Raw genomic sequence first — 23,586 nt, forward strand, 5'->3', positions numbered from 1 at the left:
CTATAAACCTCCATTCCTTTGGATTAAGGCTTTCGAGGGCCTTGTTAAAATGCTTCTGTCCTAGAGAGAAAACTGCATCCTCTCAATGTCCACCATTATTGCTCTGGAAGTGACAAGGCCTTCAAGGGGAGCACAGGGCCTTTCTGTGTTGGGACAAGAGACTGGACAGTTTTTTATGAGGGTAAAAAATGGGGCTGGATCTAATCATGGGTGCTACCTGAATAGAGTTGGCCAAAAAAGGATGTTTTGGGGGACACCTGTGGACGTAGAGGCCTGGGAGGGATGTCCCCAGTGTGGTGGCCTAGGGGTGGGCAGGGCAGATGAGTAGAGGTAACCACCCTGTGAGCAGTCCTTTATTCAAAGGGATTCTATTTTTTAAAAATTTTTCTTAGAGTATAGTTGATTTACAAAGTTGTGTTCGTTTCTGCTGTACAGCAAGACACATATGTGTATATATACATATATCCACTCTTTTTTAGATTCTTTTCCCATATAGGTCATTACAGAGTATTGAGTAAAGTTCCCTGTGCTATACACGAGATCCTTATTAGTTACCTATTTTATATATAGTAGTGTGTATATGTTAATCCCAATCTCCCAATTTATCCCTCCCCGCCCTGGTAACCATAAGTTTGTTTTCTACATCTGTGACTCTATTTCTGTTTTGTAAGTAAGTTCATTTGTATCATTTTTTTTAGATCAAAGGGATTCTAAATCCCGGTGGCCTCAGGTCTGCCCACAGCTGCAGGCCTAGTTATCCCATCACCCAGGAGAGGTGGTGAGACCAGGCTGACTCTGCACCCCAATCACAGAGCTGATCCCAGCGGGTGGGAACCAAATCCAGGCCCCGGCCACTAAACCCAACGTCGGTTCCCATTTTATCTTTGCTGAAGGTAGACCCTGGTCACGCTGGGTGTGGGATAGAAAGAGATGCGTCTGTGGGCCCAGGCTCCCTTCCTAACCTTTAGTGTTCTCAGACTAAAGCTCCTCATGAATACGTGGGTTACTGTTATTCACTCCAAGAGCGTTTATCAAGCGAGCGTGTGCCACGTGAGGCCCTAAGCTAGGCACGCCCAGCAGCGAAAGACAGCAAGCTCCTTTCTTGGCATCGACAGAATTAAACACCGTCGACTCACGGTTTTATCTGAAAGCTGCTGTGGGACTCAATCCTTCCAGCTCTTCCGGCTGCATCAGAGGATGAGCTTGAGTTTGAGGCTCAGAGAAGGGCAGACACCCGACCCAGTTGGCAGCTTTGGGGGACTCAGGGATAGAAGCGAGTTTTCTAACTGCAGGTCTGGGGTGCTCCCCGTGTCCACCGCACTCCCCTTCCTGGGCAACAGCACTGCAGTCTTGCAGGTGAGATGGCGCCAGGCCTAGGATTCACTCACCGCACGTTCTGCTCCTCGAGCTCCAGCTGCCCTCCTTGGATCAGCATGCCCAGACTTTTCAAGGTTAAGAGCCATTTTTAACATCAAAAATTCATCAGCACGCCCCCTCCCCGACAGATATTTTACTTTGAGTATCCATTGTTTGAGAGAATGCAAAATGGCAATAAGCTACGTCGAAGTCAGCAGTGCTTTTAAATGAATTGCTACTTCTTAAATCACAACAGCATCTATATGCATTTGAAAAATAGGCACATCTACCCAGGAGTGAAGTATTTCTGATGCAGTCAACAGACAAAGCTTGAGTGCTTGGGACCCCAAGTTCAAGTGGCACCACTGCCCTAGGCCGTCTGGCTGCTGTGTGCTGGGAGGAGAAGAAGGAGGGCAGGGGCACGGGGCTGGCAGGGATCACTCCCTGCGGCCACTAAGGGGGCACCTAGGCTGAGTCCTTGTCACCCCTTCCTTCTCCTTCTCCTGTTCCTCTCTCATCAGCCTCTTCAGCCTCCTCTTTCTCACCCTAAGCCCAGGGTTGAGGGGTGGGGGGCCCCTAGCTGGGGCTGCTGTAGCAAATGGGACACTTCCCACTGCCCATACACACCCCTCCCCGTCCCCACTGCGTGTCCTGTTACATTACAGAGCCCCTCCCCTCCCGCTCCGCCCACCCTCTGTGGCCGCCCCAGCTCAGCACCATCATCGCCCTTCTCCCAGCCACCAGCCACCCCCTCCCCCGACCCCTCTGATCCTTGCCCAGCCCTATCCCTTCATGCTGCCTTCCCTGCATCGAATTTTCCACTCTCAGGCCTAAATGCTTATCTGGTCCCTTTGATCATAGGGGACATTTTCTAGCAAAATCAGTCCTGTTGAGGTGACATAAGCCACTACATTTCAAAGACCTCCCGGAAGAGGGCAATGCTGAGTCCAAAGGCATAGAGCCCAAAGGACAGAGTTCCAGGCCCTGGGGCAGACACGTGGGAGTCATTTTCTATCGTGTGCGCCAGAGCTGGCAGAGACACCTGGCTCTGGTCCCACCTATGCCACATACTGCCCCAGTGAGCTTGAGCCTGTTCCTGAGCTTCTCTGAGCCTCAGCTGACTGATCTGTCAGGTGGGGATATGACCATGTTGTATTGCAGCATGGCGGGGAGAAGTGGACAGAATGCTGGAAGTGCCCAGCCAGCGCCAGCCCTTGCGGAAGAGTCTGGCTGTGGCGGACTGAGGAGGACTGGGGGCGGGGCGGGGGGAGGTGCCCCAGCCAACGAGCCGGGGTCTTCACCCTCCTCCACTTCCGGACATGCCTGCTCCAGGCATAGTGGGCCCACAGCACTGTCACTTCCGGCCACACACCTTCCAGACCTGCTGGTGGGAAGGTAGTGTGGCTTTTCCCAACACAATTCTCCAGCAAACAGACACTGGAGTTGAGTAAAATTCTTTGCATTCTCTCCTCTGTGCTCCCATCCCAGGTTTCCTTCCTTATCCCCACCCCTTCCTGCCCATCTCTTCCCAGAAAAGGGAGGCAGACAGCCTGTCCTCAGTGCCCGTGGTCTCAATGGTCATGATGGTCCACCCCGGCAAAGTCTTCATGCTCTGCAATGTAACTCCCCCCCCATCAGCCCCATCCTGCTCTGCCTTCCATAGCTAGGCCATTCCAGCCCCAATTTGGAAACACTTTTGCCCAAGGATCAGATCTACTCCTTACATCTCCCAGTAGTATATACCTTGCACACAGTTTGTTGACTGACTGCGTGACTGACTCGAGGATAATTGAAGGGGTCCAGGGCTGCCCCACAGCTGGCTTTCTGCCTTCCTGCAAACTGAACTTCATGGTCACCAAGTACTGCCAACCTGAAGGCCTTGGAGGGCCGCTCTGAGTGACAAGAGCAGGGTCCTCTGTAGTTTGCAGTGCCAGCCACGCACCAATAGTTAATATGCTGCCACCCTTCTAAATAATTTGTTCCCTAGAGGAAACTGACACTCCCCTCACAATCTCATTAGTCATTAGAAATAATGACATCTTGCAAATCGTGCAGGCCGTTCCAGTTCCCAGAGCCACATGCTCTCCTGAGCTCACCAGAGCCTCGCAACCATCTGGTTGGGGGAGGGGGGCCTTCTGCGTGGTGGATGAAAGCTCGGGAGCCAGACCACCTGGGTTCAAATCTGGGCCCTGCAGTTTTTAGCTCTGGGACGTCCAGAAAGTTACCAAACCTCTCTGTGCCTCAGTTTCCTCATCTGTAAAGTGGGGGTGACAGTGGTACCCACCTCATAAAATTAAAGTGCTCGGAGCAGTGCTTGGCTCATGGCGAGTGCTTCAGATGAGTCAGCCCTCATTGTCCTCTCTGAGGGCATGGGTCCCAACGGAGGGAGTGAATGGATGAAACTCTGCATGTACCATATGGGCCGACACCTGCCATCTAACTGCAGGGGCCAGTCCAGCCTACCCGACTCCAAAAACCAACCTGCTCTGTGGGATCGGAGGGCATGGTCTTGGGCTTTGAGGAGCATGCATCTAGAGGGGAGACAGACAGGAAGGGAGGTCCTCCTTAGGTATCGCGGGGGCTCAGGAGGCAAAACATCAAACAGAAGCTTCAGGTGTCCCCAGGAATCCAGCCCCACTGCAACCTATGTTAACCTCAAACCCATCAGACAAGTGGCTGTTCAGGGGCCTGAGCTGAAAGAGAAGTTGCTTTAAGACAGGTCTTGAGCAGAGCAGGGTTCCTTGTTCCTGAGAGCAGATACCCCAACAGGTGTGGGTGGCCGTGACTAGTTTTCTCACCTTTTACATTTCGAGCCCGTTATCTGAAGTCCTCAGAAACATCTTGGCCATCCATCCATCCATCTATCCATATTTACCTATCACTATTCATGTACCACCGATCATAAATCTATCTGCTTTCTGCAATCATTTTTCTCTCACCTGTGTATCTGTCATCCAACATTTAATCTGGATATCTAGCATCTATTAATAATGTCTGCCATCCGTCCATCTCTGTGTCTATCTGTAGTCCATTATCAGTCATGAGATAATACAGTGAGTGTTATTGTACTTAAACCTGGACCATTTAGTTCCAAGGAGATGGGGGTGGGGTCAGGGGTGACTCCAGGAGGGCTAGGGTGGCTGGAACAAGGATGGATGGGAAGGAAACTGGAGGGCTGATGAAAGAGCCAGGGACCCTCCTCTCACAGCTGGCCTGGCCTGATGGATGGAGGGGAGAGGGGCATGAGAGAGGAGAGAAGAAGAAGAGGGGGAGGACTGCTAAGCCATTAGAGGGGTGGGCTTCATGCTGACCTAGATAATCCCCCCTCAGTCTACCCCCCCAGATTAGTACAGTGTCTTTCCAGGACAACCCCGTGAGGGATGGGGGGATGCCCGGGCTCAGGTGTCAGGGCAGAGAAGGTGGGTGCTACCCTCCACCAGCACCAACACACACAGAATCCTGCAGTCTAAAAGGCTGAGCTTCTGCAGGCAGGCCGAGGGCAGAGATGGGGTGCCCAAGGAGAGATGGCCAGGAGCAGCCTGGAAAAGATCCATCCCAGTCCTTCCCGGCCCTGGCTGTGTGCTGGTATCACCTGAGTAGCTTTTGAAACAAACGAAAACCAAAAACATAGAGGCCTGGACCAATCCATATCTCAGGGGCTAGCTGGGCACACCTGTATTTTAAAAGCCCCCAGGTGAATTTCATAGCATCCAGGGGTGAGAACCACCATCTCACAAGATCCAAGACTCCTGCTGTTATTCTCAGAAGTGTGTCTTGAGGAGGAAGGAGCAGACTTTGGTGCTCTAGGGGCAGGACTTGGGCTCTGGGCAGGGTTGAGCTCTCCAGGGTGCAAAAGAGGAGATATTCTTCTGGGCTGCCTCCATGGGGGCCAGGGAGACTTCTGCCAGGGTGTTCAGAAAGCATCATCCTCACCTTGGGTCATACTGGAGGAGGCTGGCCAGGTGACCTCTGAAGACTCCATCCCCACCCAGGGCCACCAGAAGTCCTTGTCACAGTTGCAGCCTCTGGTTCAGGTGTGACTCCTGCTGTGTTAGACTAGTCAGTTTGACCCTGAGCTGCATGCGCCTCCCCAGGAGGACAGCGGGCAGGCCATTAGAAGCTGGGGTGTCCCTCTCCTCCCTCGTCCCACAAGAAGCTAAGCCCCACCCTCAGTGTTAAAAATGAGCCATGGGTCAGAGGGGCAGGAGGTTTGCCGGGCACTGCATTCTGTCTCTGGCTGTGGCAGGGGATGGAGAGGAAGGGGGTGGACCCATGAACACCACTCTCTTTGTGAGGCTGTGGGAAGATCTGGGGCCAAGGTAAGGGTCAGCCCGTGGCTAGGGTTAGAAGTTGGTCTATGGCCGAGTCATCTGCAGGCGGCGGACAACTGTGCAGCTCTACGGCTCAGCTAACATGAGCCCCCTCCACGGTTAACAGCGACAAGCACTCCAAGTGCGTACTGTTACTTCTTCCTCGGTATCTGTGGCCGCCTCAACTAGATTCTCACCCCGTCAACGAGATGTTCTTAAGGCGTTCCTTGGTCTCTCCTCTTCTTGCCCCTGCTGCCTTGTGGACCACCCTGCCCTTACCCACCCCCTGCAGAAATCTTCTCCCTTTGCTGGAATAAAGCCCGGCTTTGTCTGTCTCCTTGAGAGCTGAGGACAAACTGGCCATAATTTATGCTCCTGCATGATATAAACGAAAAAATGCCCCATTATGCTATAAATTATCCTGTGATGGGTGAAATGCTGGAGACTGTGCCAGACGCCAGCGGAAACCCCATTAGACAACAGGGTTGGGCTGCAGAAGTCCCCATAGAACGCAGGGCCGTCTGTCGTGTGCCACGCGCCTGGGAAGGATAAGGTAGCAGATCTAATGTATAATCAGTTACCTGGAGAGCCGGCCACGTGCCGCAGCCCCAGTGAAAGGTGACTTCTACTTAGTGCCGCCGCGTGCCCCAAGCTCCTTCTGGGAGGCCTGGCGCAGACTCACAGGCACGAGGGTCACGGGCTGAAGGCCAGAGAAGGAGGTAGCGAGGGATGTGGGTATGGCCTCCGGACCCCTCACCCATGCTGCGCCTCCAGGGCTTAGCTCTTGCCTAACTCAGGGCTTCCACGCCTGCCCATCAACTCGAAAAGCACAAGAGAAAAGGGTGCAGGGGCCATTCATGGCGCCCCGGGGTGGTGGCAGTCTTCTGGCTCGGCCTCCCCGGTCATGCTGCCAGCCCCCGAGGGCACAGAGCCACACCTCTGCCCTGGGCAGGTACCAGGGTCTGGAGGGGTGTGGACCGCGAGTGGAGAGGATTCTGCCAGCAGGTCCGATTCTCTGTGTGCTGAGGGGAGAGGACCTTGCAGCCTGGATCCCAGGCAGAGGAAGGCCTGGGGACTCATCAGGACAGAGCTTAACATCTTTGGTCACCCAGGAGACCTCAAGACAGCCGTGCTCCGGGCAGAGGGGCGAGTGAAACTGAGGAGGGGCTGTGAGGCATGTCTGCGGGTCGTCGGGCAGTCAGGAATCACCGGAGCCTGCTCCATCTGAGCTAAGCAGGGCCCTGCCAGGCCCCTCTTCCAGGCTCTGAACAGAAGCCCTGGCCCACGCAGAGCAATGGGGTTATTAGGCCTTTGCCAGCTGTCTGTGCAGACATGGAGGGGTGGAGAGAGAGAGACATGGAGAGTGAAGAGAGAGAGAGATCTCCAGGTAACACTGTCTTCTACCAGGAAGGAGGGTGACCTGAGAGCTCAGCTCCATTCACACCCGCTGCGTCTGAGTCCTGGCTTCCCCAGTGACTGGCTGTGTATTCTTGGGAAAGATATTTTACTTCTCTGAGCCTCAGTTTCCTCATCTGTACGGTGGAAAGAATAAAATATCCGTTATGCTTGCAAAGGGCTTATTTCAGTGCTGGTGTCATGGTAAATATTTGATAAATGAGAACCATTCTGATTATTAGTATTGTGGCAGTTATAACCACCTCATGCAGGAGTAGGTGTGGTCAGAGCTGTGGTCTCCCTCGGGCAGGGGCACCACAGAGCCCTGGGGAGGGAGCCAGTCTGACCAGTGCTGTCTGGGGGCAGCAGAGGCTCTGTGATGTGGGAGCTCGGTCCACCGGCTCTTGTCATGAAGAAGACACCGGGGTGACATTGAGGGGGGTGGGCCTGGGAGTCCAGCTGGACCACAGAAGAATCCCTGGGTGCTATGACTTAGGAGCCAGTCTGAGCCAAGAGAGGACATGGTGGGCAGTGAGTATGGACACAGGCGAGGAGGAGCCTGCATGTAGGGTCTGAGTCCCAGGCTAGGCTTCTGGTGGTCAGAGGTGAGGGTGCAGGCTTGGACCTTGAGGGAATTGTTGAGAATGTGGTGGATGGGGAAGAGGAAGGAGGGAGGGGTGTGTGTGTCACTGTGACTCCTCGTCCCACGTGCCCGTCACACTCCCTGCCTTTGCACATGCCGTGCTCCCTGACCTGGGATGCCTGCCCCGTGCCTTTTCCACCCGGCAAACCCTGAATGTGCAGCCCCTAGGGCCTGGCTCCAGACTTCTAGACACCCCACACCCCCAGAGCTCATCACAGCAGGCTCTGTGCCTGCAGCGTGGCCGCTGCCCACTCATCTCCAGGAGACACTCACTTCCCAGTTTCTGAGGATTCCTGGAGTTCAGTGTCCTGCAGATGCCAAGGACATGATCTTGGAGACAAGAGGAGGAAATGCAGTGCAAACGCAGTGCCCTGCCCTGGGGCAGGCCATGCATGGGGTATTCCTGAGACTTCACAAGACCTATGTTTCTAAGCAGAGGGATGGAGGGATCGGGGGAGTCAGAGCGTGGGCTGCCTGTGCAGCCCCTCAAAAGGCTTGCGCTCAGTGAGATGGGAGCACCTGCGGGGTCTGAGCAGGAGATAGACAGGATCTGCCTTGGGTTGTAGCTGACTCCTGTGGCTGCCCTGTGGAGAGCAGCCAGCAGGGGCCTGGGTGGATGGCGGGAGACAGTGAGGAAGGGACTCTCATGGCCTGGGCCCTACCCCGAAGCATTTGGAAGGCAGAGCTGGCTGAAGGAATGCGAGTGGGGGAGACTGGATGTGCCCTGCATCCTCCCACCCCCGACATCAAACAGAGACCATCTGGAGGGAGCTCGGCAGATCAAGGCCTGGCACGGCCTGCCCTGGGGGCTGGAGCGGCTGAGGGTCCTCATTTGCATCCCCAGTGGAGCGGGAGCCCCATCTCGGCCCTTCTCACCGCCCCATCTCCAGCAGCCTTTAATCTGGTTTGATGTCTCTTCAGCCTTCTTCCCAGGCAGGAAGGCTTTTATCCTTGGGAGACAGCTCCCGCCCAGCTGCACCCCTGGCCCTGGCTCTGGCATAGTGTGAGTTGTGCGGACAAAGGGGGGCATCGCTTGGCTCCTTACTGGCTCACTTCACATAGAGAGCTCTCCCAGGCCTGGCCCGTCTCAGGAGGGCAGTGACACGGTCACATGGCTGCAGAGGGACCCCAATCCAGGCCCTTAACCTTGTTGTGGATGGTGAGGCTGGAAACTCCCGCACCAGCAGGAGAGCAGGCAGTTGTGGGTCCCCAGGCAGGAGAAGAGGGGGTGCAGACCCCTAGCCCTACCCACTGCTCCACTGTTTGAAAGGCAGGTGTGGGACTGCGTGCTGCCCACCTCAGGGCTGGCCAGGAGGGGGAAGAGGAGGCCTCTGGACTCAGGGTGGGGGCTCAGCAACCTAGAAAATGGCACAGATTGCAGTTCAGACAATCAGTTTGACACCTACTTGTCCCTTAGGAGCCAGGGTGCTTGACGGGTCAGGACACAGAGAATTCATGGAAAGGGCACAGAGGGGTCTCAGTGTAACTTCGGGGGAAATGTCTCTTGTGGATTAATCCAGGCAGACCACGTGGAGGATGCTGGGGAGCATCTCAGAGGGCCCCCAAATGCTGCCATTTGGTCAGGGGAGGCAAAGGAAAGCCCAGCTTCTCAGGCTGACCCCTGGCAGATGACCGCTCAGTGTCCCTGGGGTCCTCTCCACACCCCAGGGGCGGGGTGGGCATCCCCATCCCACCAGCTGCCGCTGCTGCGGATGAGCAGTAGTCCTGGCTGTAGCTGGCACAGAGCTGCATTTATTGAGCATTTTACTCTGTGCCAGGCTCTGGGCTAAAATCCTCAGGTACTTTAACTAATTTCATCTCCCAGCAGCCCTATGAGGTAGGTGTGATTACTCTCCCCTTTTACAGATGAGGAACTGGAGGCCCAGGGAGGGTATGTGACTTGCCTAAGGGGGCCCAGTCAACCAGGATTTGACAAAGAGCCTCAGTTACTCTCTGCAAGACGCCCCGGCCCCGCCCCTCCTGTCAAGTCTGTGTGCCTTCGATTCAAGGTCCTTCCTCATCTATGGGTGAAGTTAGGGAGAAGGAACAGGTTTTTCCCCTTAAGACTCACTGCCTGTGGCCCTTCGGGCATGAAATCACTCTCCAGGGAGAGCAGATGGTCCTGGGATCCAGAAGGCGGTCCGGCAAGTCCCCTGGTCCCACAGTAAAGAGGCTAAGAGATGCTGAGGGTCTGGCATGGCCTCTGCCAGCAGCTGAGGGGCAGGTACGTGGGTACCCAGGGCTCTGGGTTCTGGCCCTGCCCTGCCCACCCCCAGGGCCAAAGGCTCAAGAGCAGGAGAGAGTCCTCCGGCTCAGTCACTGTGAGTGTCTGGAAGTTTCTTCTCACTCCCCAAACTGCTGCCCTTGGGCCTCCAGGGCCCTATGAGAGTGTCTCCTACAGGTCTGGCCCTACATCCCCCGCCCAGCCAGGCCCTCCTGATCTCCTAGCAACCCCTCTGCCCGCCCCACCAGCCACAGAACTCAAAACCATTTATTCCCTACCCCGGCCCCTGGCCCCCCGGTTCTCCTCAGCTCAGGTCCCCCCACAAACCCTTCCTCGGCAGCTGGAGGGAAGAGAACAGTAAAAGTCTATTGCGGCCATAAAGGCATTAGCCATCTGAACACTCGTCCACGGCGCCCCAGCAGCCATCTATCCTTAAGCAGGAAATATTGTTTAATGCCGATGGTAATGAGCGAATCAAATTTTGAAAATTAAACCGGAATTTGAGCATTAGCGCCAGGGTGCTGGCATTTGGCAAGTCAAGTGGTGCTGCTGCCACCCACCTCCTCCCCCCTCGGGGGCCCACTCATCCTGCACAGCCAGCAGGATGCTCCCCGCACACACGTCTGGGGGCCCCGAGGCACCACCCTGATATACCCCAAGAGGGGCCTGTCCTCAACTTGCTGTCAGTGTCTTGCTTCTCTCTTTTCTGGGCTCTCCTTTTAAAATGCAAATCCTTCCAGCCAGAGCCCCGTTCTGCCCAGACGTTCTAAGTGAACGAGAGAGGGGAGTTTGTCTCCCACCTGGAGGGGCAGGAGGAAGCATGAAATTCTGGCAACTAGACTCCTCTGCCTTTTCATCTGCACTTGAATCTTCCCGGAGGTGTCCCCCAGTGCTAATAGGCTGGGAAACTGAAACTCAGAATTAGATTGAGGTTCTGGGAAAATGAAGAATACTCCCGAGGTCAGAGGACTGGGAGATGTGTGTGTGTTGGTGGGGGGTATGGCAGGCAAGAGGGAGTTGGGAAAGCAAAGTCCAGCCCCCCCCTGAACCCCCAGGCAGGGACCACTTGGGAGCAAGTGAAAAGAACAGCCAAAAAGGGCCCTCCCATCTCTCAGCCTTTGCTCAAATCCTGTTGTGGGTCTGGAGCCCCTGACCCTGACGCCAGGCCACCTCCGCCTGGAAGCCTTCAGGGTGTTGCTGCTGCCCCCTTCCCCAACTGGCCCCTACAGACCTGCAGTCCAGAGCTATTGCCTGGCTGTCCTCTCTCATGGGGGCTCCGTGGCAGAGGCTCTGGGGCCAAAGACTGGATTCTCCAGGGATCTGAGAGCCAAGCATCCCCCCCACACACACACTTGCCCAAAAAGGAAAACCAGAAGGGCCCCCAAGACTCACCTCAGACTCTCTGATCAGCCAAGTCCCAAGCACACAGTAAGTGCTCAGTCAATGCTTGCTGAAGGAGTGACCAGAGGTGGGATGCCAGGGGCTCTGGTCCATTCCCTCCTCAGGTGGTTGTAAACACGTGCACCTGACAGAACTTGGTACTTTTCCCATCCGTTATTTTATTGGCTTCCCCCCGCCCACAGCTCCTGGGGAGGGGGAGGAAGATAAACTGTGCCCACTCTCCCCGCAGTGAGAGCAGGACATCTGGGCACAGAGAGCTGAGTTGCCCGCTCTGGTTCAGGAAGGGCCGGGACTAGTGTCAACCTTCTGGGGTGTCACACCCCTGCCTCCTGGAACCCCAGGTGCTCCCTCACCCCTGCAGACACAGGCACTCATAGCTTAAAAGAGCAGGAAGGCAGCAGCAAGGGGGTCAGGATTAGGAATTCAAGAGACTCCAGGAACCCGGGTTTAGTCCCGGCCCCAGCTGCCCCAACCTCCTCATCTAAAAAAGGTGGGAGCCTTGGTGTTTTCCAGGGTCCAGCCCAGCTCTGCCATTCTGCGGCCTTGTTCCTGCTGGGGAGGGCACACCAGCTCTGGGGGCCACTCTGTCGCAGCCCTGCTGGCCTTTGTTTTGTTCTGGAACTTGTTTATTGTGGACGGCCTCTGTCCCCATCCGGAAGTCAGCTCCAGTGAGCTGACTCACCTCTCTTGTTTCCTGCTGTAGAAGCAGGGCATGGAACAGTGTCTGGCACAGAGAAGTTGCTCAGCAAACAGTTGTTGAATGACTGCGGGAGCATGAGCCCCTTGATCGGCCCCTGGACCAGGAGGAGCCCATGTGAAAACCCAAAGGCAGGGGAGATTTGGGGTATTTGCCTATCACCCAGCAGGTCACTGGCAGAGCCCGTGACAGCCAAAGCTTTCCTGTGCCAGCCACTGGGCTCAGCCCAGGAAGTCAGAAGTTGAGCTTAATGGAGCCGCCTGCCTGCCCTAAGCTGGGCTCTGTCAAGAGGCAGATACTGGGCTGCAGACCAGCCTCCTGCATCTCTGAGGGAGACTGCTCCCATGCGGTCTCAGCGACCTCCCACTCAGGGATGTCTTCAGCCCATTTTCCCCGACCCTGAGGTCTGTCCTGGCTTCACCTCCCATCAAGGTGGCCTGCGTGGCCCAGTCCCAGCAATACCTGCCTGAACATCTCCTCAGAGGAGCAGGGATAGCCCCACAGCCCTAAAACGGGCTCAGGCTGAGGGTTCATGGGGGAGAGTGAGAGCATCATAGCCCCACCATCAGCCAGGGACCCTGCGTCACTCAGGCAGGAGGGCTGGGGGCAGGGACTGCTCAGCCTGTCCCAGGAAATCGGGGTCTGTGTCCATGACGGAGCGGGTGGGAAGTGGCTGGGGAAATGGAGTCATTCTCTGAGACTCTCGCTAGGTTGGCATAAGATCCAAGACACCAGCCAAATGGTGTCACTGGTCGTCTGACACAGCTTGGGGACAGAGCCTTGGGAAAGTGGCCGGGGGGAGAAGGGCACGGGGGGTGGGGACACAAGGAGAGGTTGTCCATCTCAGCAGAGCAGCCACAGCCTGAGTCCAGTCCAAGTTGTCACTTCAAGTGCTCCTCCCCCAGATGTGGATCCTCTGGCCTCTCCCTCTCTGTGACCTCTGTCCCCTCAAGTCAGGGCAGGGAGCTCCATTTCCTCTTCCTCCTGGATAGAGAACCCCAGGTCATGGTTATCGCTGTTGTTATTACTGCTGGCCAGGCTCCGTCCTGCAGCATCTCCTGGGAGCCTATTGTCCACCACATGAGGAGGGCTGAGTTATTCCCTTTTTAGAGACCGAAAAACCTGAGGGGGCAAACAGGTATGCAGCTGGAAAGCAGCAGAGCTGGGGTGTGAGCCAGTGGGCCTGGGCCGAAGGAGGAGATCCACCCTCAGACTCAAGAGTCCTTCCACTGCCTGGTCTGAAAGACAAGCCTTAGAATCACTCACCCAGTACCAAAGCCAACTGGAAATAAAGAGGATCCTAGAAACAAATAAACCTTTGTGTTGGGTGGGGTCTCAATCCAGATCACCTAGAAGAAGTGAGTCTGGAGCCAGGTTTATTTGGTTTCTGGCAGCCTTCCAGAAAGGTAAGGCTAGTTGTAGTTTCCCTGGGGAAGTCCGGACAGGCAGGAAGAGGGGGAGCCTGGCCCCCTCCACATTGGGAAAGTCCTCAAACAGGAAGGGCTCAGGCCTAGAACGGAGAACTGAGAATTGGCAGTAAGGGGTGATTTCAGGGAGTGGAAGAAGGAATTAGAAAAAACAAACAAACAAACAAACAGACAAAAAAACCCTGGCAAAAGGGAAGTGGCTGGCTAGAAAGGCACGTGGGGATGAATTTTAATGTAATCAGAAAGCTGTCATAATGAAACGAGAGGAATATATTCAGACGTCAGGAGAGAGGCAGGAGCTGCTGTTCCAGCATCTAAATCAGGCTCGGTGCAGGACCGGCCTTCTCTTCCTTTCCTAGTTCCTTCCCGGGAGGAGATGTTTGAGCAGGAGGGTCAGGGATGAGCAGGGGGCAGGTTTTCACTTCTTCGTCTTCCTGGAAATCCCATTTAATTGGAGCCTTTAAAAGGGGCTGGGGGAGGGGGAGCACCTGGCCGACCTGGGGAGCAGAAGAATTTCAAGGCTCTACTGAAGGCTTCAAAACTCGATTCACTTCATGTAAATGCTGCTGTGCTTCTGGGAGTTAAACATAAGCCCTCGGCCCTCTCGCCTCTGTCTCTGCCCTCTCCTTCTGCCTGGCTCTTCCCTCTGCTCTTTGTTTCTAGTTCTTTTTCCTCTGTCTCCGCCATTTCCCCTCCCTTTCTGCTCCGAACCCCATCTCCTCCTGTCCCTCCCCAGTTTCACCCCTTCCACTCCCTCTGTCTTCCTTCCTCTTGGTCTCCCAGTCTCTGCTTCCCCCAGCCCAGAGCTTGGAGTTGGGGATGCCTGGAGATGGGGCGGGGGCGTGCCCAGCCCTGCCAGCCCCTGAGCCGCGAGGCGGAGCGCCCAGGCTAGGGCAGGCTCCGGGCCCAGAGCTTTGGCTGAAGCCCACCCACGTTGGAGGTCCAGGCTGGCGTGCCCTGACGCAGCACTGGTCACAGGAGCTGGCAATGATACCCTGTGGGCATGGAAGGGGCACCTCATCACTGAGAGCTTGCCCAGTGCTGAGTGCTCCAGGTTGGGGGTACCAGCAGGGCGGTGGTCAGGCCTTCCTGACGAGGAGGGCTCTGGGGTGGCTTGTGAAGCAGGGCAGGGCCTGGAGGTTTCCTCTGCTTTGCTCCAGACCCCAGGTCAGCCCCTCATCTCTGTGTGAACTCTCCTGGCCGTGTGAGTGACGGGGGTGCTCTGGAGCAGGAGGTACCAACCACCCTGAATCCAGAAGGACATGGTCCTGGAGTGCCCTTGCATTCTGTGGAAACCATGAACACATGGCCGTTTGCAATTTTGGGGTGGGCATTTCTGCAGCCTTGGCTGTGCGTGTCAGTTATTGAATAGTCAACAAGCATCTAGAGGGTGTCTGCCACCATGGGGACCCTGTTCCAGCAACTATGGCTGCCTAACAACTTAGCCCCAAACAGAGTGGTATAAAACAACCATTTATTATGCTCATGGATTCTGTGGGTCAGGAAATCAGACAGGGCACAGCTTGGAGGGACTGTCTCTGCTCCAGGATGTCTGGACCTCAGCTGGAAGACTCACAGGCTGGGGCCTGGAATCATCTCAGGACTCATTCACTCCATGTCTGGTGGCTGATGCTGGCTGTCAGCTGGAGGCCTGGGTTCCTTTCCCGTGTGGACTCCCGGTATGAGCTAGTTGGGGGTTCTTCACAGCATGGTGGCTGGCTTCCGCAGAGCAACCATCCCCAAAAGAGAGAGCTGAGAGTGGAAGCTGATCCTTTTTATGACCGAGCCTTTGAAGGCAGCTCGTGTCACTTCTGCCATTCTTTATTGGTTAGAGCAGTCAGAGCCCCGCCCAGATTCAAGGGGAGGGAACTTAGGCCCCACCTCCCTGGGAGGAGTGAAAGTCACACTGCAGTAAGAGCTTGTGGGATGGGAAATCTTTTTGCAGTCACAAGCTACTACAAATCCACACAGCCTAATGTGATCCCTGTCACCCTAAGCACACATCTGAGTGTTGTCAACAAACCATTTGGTACTCAACACAAGCGTGGGGGGAGGCTGCTGAGGGAGCCCAGTCTTCAGAAACAGGCCCTCCAAAGTGCCCAGGGCTGAATTTCACAGCATGAATAGGAAGGGGCAAGAGGAGGGAGCACCAGATGTAGGTAAGAACATGTGAAGCAGAAAGGAGATGTGCTCCTGGGACTGGCATAGGGCATTCATTCATTCATTCCATAGCTCAGTCCTGCGGGCCTACTATGTGCCTGCTACCACTGCGCCAGCAGAGGCCTGGCCTCTTGCCTCAGGGAGCATAGATTGAGGGGTGGGGAGCTAGACCGAAACCCACTACTCAGGCAAAGCAGTAAATACTTGTCCTTTGACTTTTGGACCATGGGAAGGGCTGAGACAGAGAATAAAGAAGTGGAAGGAGGGGCTTTGATGAGAAAGCAATATTTAAACTGAGACCTAGCATTAGAGGATTCAACTTTGTGATGTGGAGAACACTCCAGGCATGGAGAACAGCATATGCAAAGGCCCTGTGGCAGACTTGCCAGTTGTAAATTAATTTTGGCATCTGGGGGTGAAAGTTGCTGAGGAAGATAGTTTGTGTCTAAGAGGAGGGAGGAAGAGAACGTAGGGCTGCCCACACGACCTGTGTGTCGGTAGGTGAGCGGCCAGACCAGTGGCCCTGCCCGTCAGTGTGAGGTCTGCTCTCTAGGCAGGAAGAGGCAGAGTCGCTGCAATCCTGCCCCCGCTTAGACCCAACCCCTCCTACCTCCCCTCCCCCTCTGGCCTTGCCCTCCTCTCCCCCTAACCCCCTCACCCCTCGTCCTTCCTCCCCTTGTCCTTCCTCCCCTTCAAGCGGTGCCCCACCCGCCTCCCTCTCCTTGTTTTCCCTCCCCCTCCTGCTGTGAGCCCCCTTCCCGCCCCCTACCCAGCTCCTACCCTTCCCCTCCGTAACCCTTCCACCTCCGGCCGTGCCCTCCCCCCGGGCCCGACCCCGCGCAGCCGGGCCCCCGGCCCGGGTAAGCATCTCCTAATTTTGTTCCAGAAGATAGAAAACTCTTCGTGGGCATGCTCAACAAGCAGCAGTCTGAGGACGATGTGCGCCGCCTCTTTGAGGCCTTCGGGAACATCGAGGAGTGTACCATCCTGCGCGGGCCAGACGGCAACAGCAAGGGTGCGTGGGGGCGGGGCGGGGAGTGGGCGGGGCGAGGCCGCGGGTCTCCTGCCAGCCTGACGGCAGAGTCCCGAGCCGTCTGGCGCTGGCCCCTTCGGGAAAGCGGGATAAGGCTGCTTGGCAGGGGCGAGGCGCTTGGGCCTGCGGGGATGGAAAGGCCGCGATCCAAGTCGCGGGGGACGGCGCCACTTAAGGGTCCTTTGAAGACTCTGGCCGGTCCCGGTCTTTCTCTGCCTCCTTGTGTGGCTCTGAGTTTGTCGGTTCTCTCTCACTCTTTCTGTGTCTCACTCTGCTTTCTTCTGGGAGGCGCCCTCTCCCCTCGGTCCCTCCCGTGCCCCGTCTTTCAGTCCTCGCGCTTCTCTGACCTTCCTCTGGGCCCTGGCGCCGTGGCTCAGCCTCTCCCGTCCCCCCAGGGTGCGCCTTTGTGAAGTACTCCTCCCACGCCGAGGCGCAGGCCGCCATCAACGCTCTGCACGGCAGCCAGACCATGCCGGTGAGTGCGGCCGCCCCTGGGTAGTTGGGAGGCGGGGAGGGAACGGGGCAATGAGGGACAGAGACATCCCGGCCACCCCACGCATCCGCAGGGCCCCGCCAGCCCTTGCGTGCTCGGCCACAGGATGCCAAACGCTTGCGGTGCTCACAGCCTCCCCATGAGAACGGAAGGCACTGCCAATATCCGCATTTCTAAGACAAGGACATTGAGGCCCAGAGATGTTAAGGAAGTGGCCCAAGGTCACCCAGATAGAAAAAAACCTGAGGTGGGGGGGGGGGTTAAGACTCCAGACCCCTGGGCGGAGGGTTGGTGCTTGTCACCGTGCCACCTACCCCGCCCCCATAGCACCCCGTGGAGAGGACTGGGTGGGCCCAGGCCAGGGAGCAGAGGCGAGGCGGTTAGGGCTGGTGGGCCTCACGCACAGTCCTGGCTGCAGGGAGCCTCATCCAGTCTGGTGGTCAAGTTCGCCGACACCGACAAGGAGCGCACAATGCGGCGAATGCAGCAGATGGCTGGCCAGATGGGCATGTTCAACCCCATGGCCATCCCGTTCGGGGCCTACGGCGCCTACGCACAGGCAGTAAGTGAGGGCACAGCGGGGTGGGGCTGGGGGCGGCAGTTCTTCGCAAATCCTAGGAAGCACTGATTGGAACAGGGAGAGAGGTTCAGTGTCCTGCTGACACCACACCACCCCCACCACCACTCATGGAAGGGTGTCCTCAGGCCTTCTGGTTACTCCTGGAAGGGGTCCTTTGAGGTGCCCCCAAGCCCTCCTCCCCTACACCTCCTCTGTAGTCCTCTCAGGCCCCAGCTCAGGCCCCGGCCCATCAACTTCTTTCTTCCACGCACACTGGGGCAGGCTCTGCCAGCATCTCCCATCAGCTGCCTCTCAGACCTGCAGCCCCACACGGGTGGCACTAAAGTAGGCCAGGGTTCTGCTTCTAAAAATGCAAGCTCCCCTCACTTCTTCAGCAGGGTCCAAACTTGGCCACTTTCAGCAACCCCCCCAATCCCCACTCAGCTCTGTGAGAACCTTGGGGGTGCCTGAGGTTTTATTTGTGATTCTCCTGTAGCTTCTACCCTACAGACTCCAAGTTAGGACCATTTTGAACAGATATCCATGCCAACTTAGTTCTACAGAGGCTCATCCAACATGTCTCTAGAGCTTTGGATGTCACATCTCCATAAACGACAGGACTGACTGGCACCCATGGAGCCAGTCCCCTTCCCCCACCTTCTACAACTTTAGAGTGCCAAGGACCTTACTATTACTTTTGAACACAGTTTTCTCTTGGGGGGCGGGAGGGGGGTGGTCTCTAACATCCACTGAGAGCTAGGGCAGTTATGGGGAAGACATCAGGGCTCTGTGGGGGTGGGGGTCGGGAGATGTGTCTGAGCTCCCTGGGGTTCAGGGCCTAGGAGGCTGGTCTCTGGGAGCTGAACCCTTTGGTGGGGAGGGTCGCCCCCCCTGGAAGCGCATGATATTTTTTGCACTCCCTCTGCCCCAGCTGATGCAGCAGCAAGCGGCACTAATGGCGTCAGTCGCACAGGGTGGTTACCTGAACCCCATGGCTGCCTTCGCCGCCGCCCAGATGCAGCAGATGGCGGCCCTCAACATGAATGGCCTGGCGGCCGCACCCATGACCCCAACCTCAGGTAAGTGGGCAGGTACCAACACAGGGCCTGGCCTGGCAGGAAAGCAGCTGGACCCACTTCGGTACCTTTTGTTTGGCCAATTTTGGCTACCAATGGACCATCCTGTGTCAAGAGCACATGGTGTCTGGGCCCAATGCAGGCCTTATCCTTGGGCAATGTGTCTCAAACATGTTCTAATTCCTGAGGACCCATGGGAAGATGGGATGTGGACCCCTTGATGTCCGTGATATGATTTCAGAGTGGTGAGAATTTCACTCAAATTGTTTAGTCATATCAGGACGCAATTCATGTTGATCTCTGGTATAGATATCTGGAAAGAAATTGACATGAACACATCTCCCTTTGAGGTTTGAGAGGGGAAGAGCCCTGCCCATCCTGTGACCCCTGGCCCAAGCACAGAAGGAACCCCATTTTTTCATTTCCCTTTAACCCAACCTAGATTCACTGACTTTTTCCAAGACAACTTTACCACAAGCAAGAGAGAACTGTAAGAGTTACTAAAGGACAGAGGGGTTGGAAACAGCTCCGCTTACAGAGCATGTTTTTAATTGGATCCTGGCTATTATCCAGTTCAATGATTCTCAACCAGGGCAATTTTGCCCCTCCCCCCCAAATATCTGGCAATGTCCTGGACATTTTTGGTTGTCACAACTGAAGGGGGGCGGTGCTACTGTAATCTGGTAGGTGGAGACCAGGGATGCTGCTAAACATCCTACGATGCACAGGACAGCTCCCTACAAGGAAATGTGTGGCTACAGACGCCAGTAGTTTCAAAGTTAAGAATCCCTATCTAGCCCCAAGGGCTGAGTTCTCATTCACCAAGTTTCCTTCGCTATCTGCACTCAGGCCATAGCAGCAGCCTTCCTGACATCCAGGAGCTATTCCTTTCCCAGCTAAAAGCTATAAAAGACCGTGCCATCTCTAGCCCCAACTTGAACACCACCCCAAAGCTCTGATCCCCAATCTAGGGACACTCCTGATGGCCTCAGGTCCTTATCCACAGAGAGACCCTGCTTCCTACATGAAGAGGAAGGCCTTTCCAGCCTCTGGGGCCTCAGTACAATCACCATGCCATCCACACCTTGGTTTCCATCCGCCTGGTGTAGGGAGGGCACAGCATATTGTCATCTGACCCCAACTTTACCCCTGCCACAATGAGCATTACCACTGTCTTAAGAGGAGGAGGCCAGGGTGTCTACTTTTTGTGTGAATAGGGCTGAGTCTGGACTCTGCAAAGGCCTTTCTCCCTCAATGCAAGGGAACACCACAATTAAGACCTCCTCCACCTGAGTATCAAGACTCCCTCATAGGGAGGGAAATCAGCCCCTCAGTGATCCAATTAAGATAGCAGAGAGCAGAGCCATAGCTTAGAAACCCCTTGGTGGCTAGACAAAGACCAGTCCATCCTGACTTAACTGGGGTGAGCACGAATCATTGAAAAAGACTAAAGGAAGACCAACTGTGGTCAAAGTCAAGGGCACTTAGAGGTCTATGTGCTGCAGGTCCAAGGTCAAGCAGTCAGTGGTAAGAGAAGTCTTTGTGGGGTAGGTGAGATTTGGACTCTGCTTTGAAGTATAGATATAGTTGGGATAAGTAGAGTCATTACATACAGGGAGATGATAACCCAAGGCCTGATTCACAGATAGGATTGAGTTGACGTGTGAGGTCCAAGTCTATCCCCAGGTCCTTGGAGCCAGCAGGGTGGAGCTCCATGGTTTGGCCTTCATCACCTTTGTTCTGTTTGCCTCCCCTTCTCCACCCATCTTCACCTCTGGAACCAGGTGGCAGCACCCCTCCGGGCATCACTGCACCAGCCGTGCCTAGCATCCCGTCCCCCATTGGGGTGAACGGCTTCACTGGCCTCCCCCCACAGGCCAATGGGCAACCTGCTGCAGAAGCTGTGTTTGCCAATGGCATTCACCCCTACCCAGGTAAGCACATCTGGTAGCTCTTCCTTCCCCATGCAACACTCCTCAACCATTCTGTCCGTGCCCTTGCTGTTACAACAGGGAATGTGTGGCTCCCTGCCCTCTGTTCCTAGGTGGAACCCCAAATGTGATCAGGGAAAGCCAGCCTCCTGCCTTCCTTCAGGGAGCTCCTGATGGAAGAGAAGACAGATCCCTGGGGGTTTGTCAGTCTGATGGGTGAGAAAAAACCCCATTCCTGGGGCTCCCTCAAGGGAAAGGAGAATAGATGAGTTGTCCAACTCATCTAGAGAGAGGCTAATAACTGCAAATTACTTGAGAGTGAATTTGACCCAAAAGAAGTGAGGGGATAGAAGCTAAAAGAATAATCATATTTAGTATTAAATAGGAAAAGCCTCTTTGGGGAAGGAAGTGGAGGTATATAGATTGGCAATCTGGCTAGTACATACCAGTTCGGTCCCTTGGTGCATACGAAACCGCGGTCAGAACTTTGGACAGTTCCTGGGTCCTACCTTCATGAATTCTGGCACACAAGAAGATCCAGGAAGCCTGTTCCTGATTAACTTTGTTCCTCTAAAATTTAGCAGTTCTCCTGTGGTAAGAGTGTCCAGTTGACTTTAAGCAGCTCACCTCCCTGGGTCTTGAGGACTGGAGCTGGGGAGCTGGGCCCAAAGCCCTAGAGTAGACTGGCAAGAGGCAGTGTAATAGCCAGGAGGAGAATGCTGTCCTTCTTCCTGGAGGGCAGGTGATGAGGTCACAGAGTCCCCATGAGTACTAGTAAGTGCCCAGTCTGTGATAGAGGAAAGGGGGTTGGCCCAGAAGGAGGGCAGGACATGGGCCTATCTCCTGGGAGGTCAAAATCCAGTCAGGAACACAATATGCATCAAGAGAATAATGAGGCAATAAGGCAGAGTAGACTTTGGTCAAGAGTGAGTGTTCTCTGATTTGAGATGCTTAAGGATTCAAATGAAGGGAGAGTTCTTTCATTCTGTAGGCTGAGGAAGCCCAACAGAGCTTCCTGAGGAGGCGCCCAGATCAGACATTAAGTACGGATGAGCAAGGAGCACACTGCTATGGAGGGGCTGTCCTGGCAGGGCCAGGGTGGGTAAGGAGGTTGGCCCAACTAGGACAGAGGAGGTCAGCCTTGGGGGGGCAAAGGAGTGCTTCCCACTCTGGTTGCCCATCAGAATCTACTGTGTGGCTTTGTAAAACCACAGAAGCCCAGAGATTCTGATTTCACTGTCTGGAGTGAGGCCCAGGCATCCATAGAATATAAAAGTTGTACCAGCAGCAGAGTATAAGTTCAGTGTGCCAGAGAGAAATAGAGGAGAATTTCCTGACTTTGAACTTGGAGTTGTTCCTGATCCCATCTCAGTGCTTTTCCCACAACTCACCCCTCAGTGCATAGCGAAGAGACCAGAGGAGCCTAGAGAATGAAGTGACAGGGCCTGGAGGGGGATCTGGAGTGTTGTTTAATGGTGAAGGCTCCAGGCTGGGAGGGGCTTGGCAAGCTGGTGGTGGGAGGGAGCCCACCTATCTCAGGTTCATGGGCTCCCCCTCACTCAGGCTCATGGGCTGGGAGATACAGTCCCCAGCACATCTGGGTGGTTTCACCACCCCCTCCCTCGCCTGCCCACAAGCCCATCTGGGTCTCTGGATTTTGACAAACCTGTTCCTTCCCCACCCCTACCAGCATCTGTGAGCTATTTCCCTCGTGGAATTTGGAAATGTTTATCTCCCCCATTTGTGACAATCTGTCACATCCCATAAACAATCCCCTGCCAGAGCAGTAGGGAGGGACGGAGGGAAGGGAAGAAAAAAAGTAGTACATTAAAAAAATTAATTTACCATCTTTAAATGCAGAGTTTGGAGCTGCTGTAATGAGCGAGATCCTTCAAAGTGCTCATTCTTTGGCAGTTACTAATGAGGTCATTAAGCAGAGAAGTAGAGAGGGGTCTCAGAAATGCTTTTCTCCACTTCCTAGCCCCACGTAGCATCTCTGCTCTCCCCTTTACTCATCGAGATCATGCTGGAAGCACACAGTGTGGCTTTTACTGCCACAAAACACCCCTGAAGGGGGGGCTCTCACAGATGATAAGGACTGGTTGTTTCTTCCCTATGTCACGGTATTTGCTGATCCTGGCACTGTGCTGGGGGAGCTGCCATAGAAGTTGTGCAGGTTATATTTTGCACAGGGCACCAAAACTCTGCCCAGAGAAGAGACATCTTTTGTCTAATTGGCATAAAGGCATTCTGTGGTTGAGCAGCTGGGTAGCCCAAGAGGACAAGCAAGATGTGGCTCTCCCTCCAGGGAGCTCAGGCTGGTGGAAGAGTCAGGCAGAGGGAGCAGGAGGCCACCTGCCAAACACCACCACTACCACTCCCTCACCACTGGGAGCTCCAGGGTCCACCGTGGGGGAAATAGAGGGATAGGGTTTTGTCCTGGACAACCCCAGGCGGGAAGGAGCCTGCATCCTTACCCGTCTTCAGCTCCCCACTCTGGGCAGTGCTCTCCTGGGCCCAGCTCACCTGCCACCATCCACATGATCTCTAAGGACCTCTGCCCCAGGACTTTCCCTTGCCCCCCAGAGACCCAGGAGCTATTGTTCTAGTGTAATGTTACTGAGAGGTTCAGGGAAGAGAGCTCAGAAGGGAATTTGGGAATTCTTCCTGGTCTGCAGGCCCCAAAGCCTGGCACTGCCATTTAGCTTTGCTGGCCTGGGTCACCAGGCAGATAAGCCTGGATGGTTTCCTTTCTGCCTCCCTGTGTTCTCCAGCTTGCCTCAAATATACTGAGGCTGGATCTGTCCCCACCCATCTCCCTGGGCCCCCAAGGCCAGCCCACTCCCACTTCAATCATCACTGCCCTTGGTCACCAAAGGCA

General features: G+C 55.3%; 1 protein-coding gene across 50 annotated transcripts in view; it reads left to right on the forward strand.

The window, feature by feature from the left end:
- CELF4 (CUGBP Elav-like family member 4) overlaps nt 1–23,586 on the forward strand; it is a 292,879-nt gene that overhangs the window by 247,793 nt on the left and 21,500 nt on the right. For 19 of the 50 annotated variants that reach the window (XM_061169030.1, XM_061169031.1, XM_061169034.1 and 16 more), the window contains exons 4-8: nt 16,500–16,628; nt 17,042–17,121; nt 17,558–17,701; nt 18,630–18,777; nt 20,559–20,708. In XM_061169030.1, the coding sequence (XP_061025013.1) occupies nt 16,500–16,628; nt 17,042–17,121; nt 17,558–17,701; nt 18,630–18,777; nt 20,559–20,708 (651 nt within the window). The remainder of the gene's footprint in view (nt 1–16,499; nt 16,629–17,041; nt 17,122–17,557; nt 17,702–18,629; nt 18,778–20,558; nt 20,709–23,586) is intronic. The other 31 variants (XM_061169035.1, XM_061169037.1, XM_061169029.1 and 28 more) reach the window with 4 other exon arrangements.

The sequence above is a fragment of the Eubalaena glacialis genome, chromosome 15 (genome assembly GCF_028564815.1).
Source record: "Eubalaena glacialis isolate mEubGla1 chromosome 15, mEubGla1.1.hap2.+ XY, whole genome shotgun sequence".
In the NCBI taxonomy this organism is placed as follows: domain Eukaryota; kingdom Metazoa; phylum Chordata; class Mammalia; order Artiodactyla; family Balaenidae; genus Eubalaena; species Eubalaena glacialis.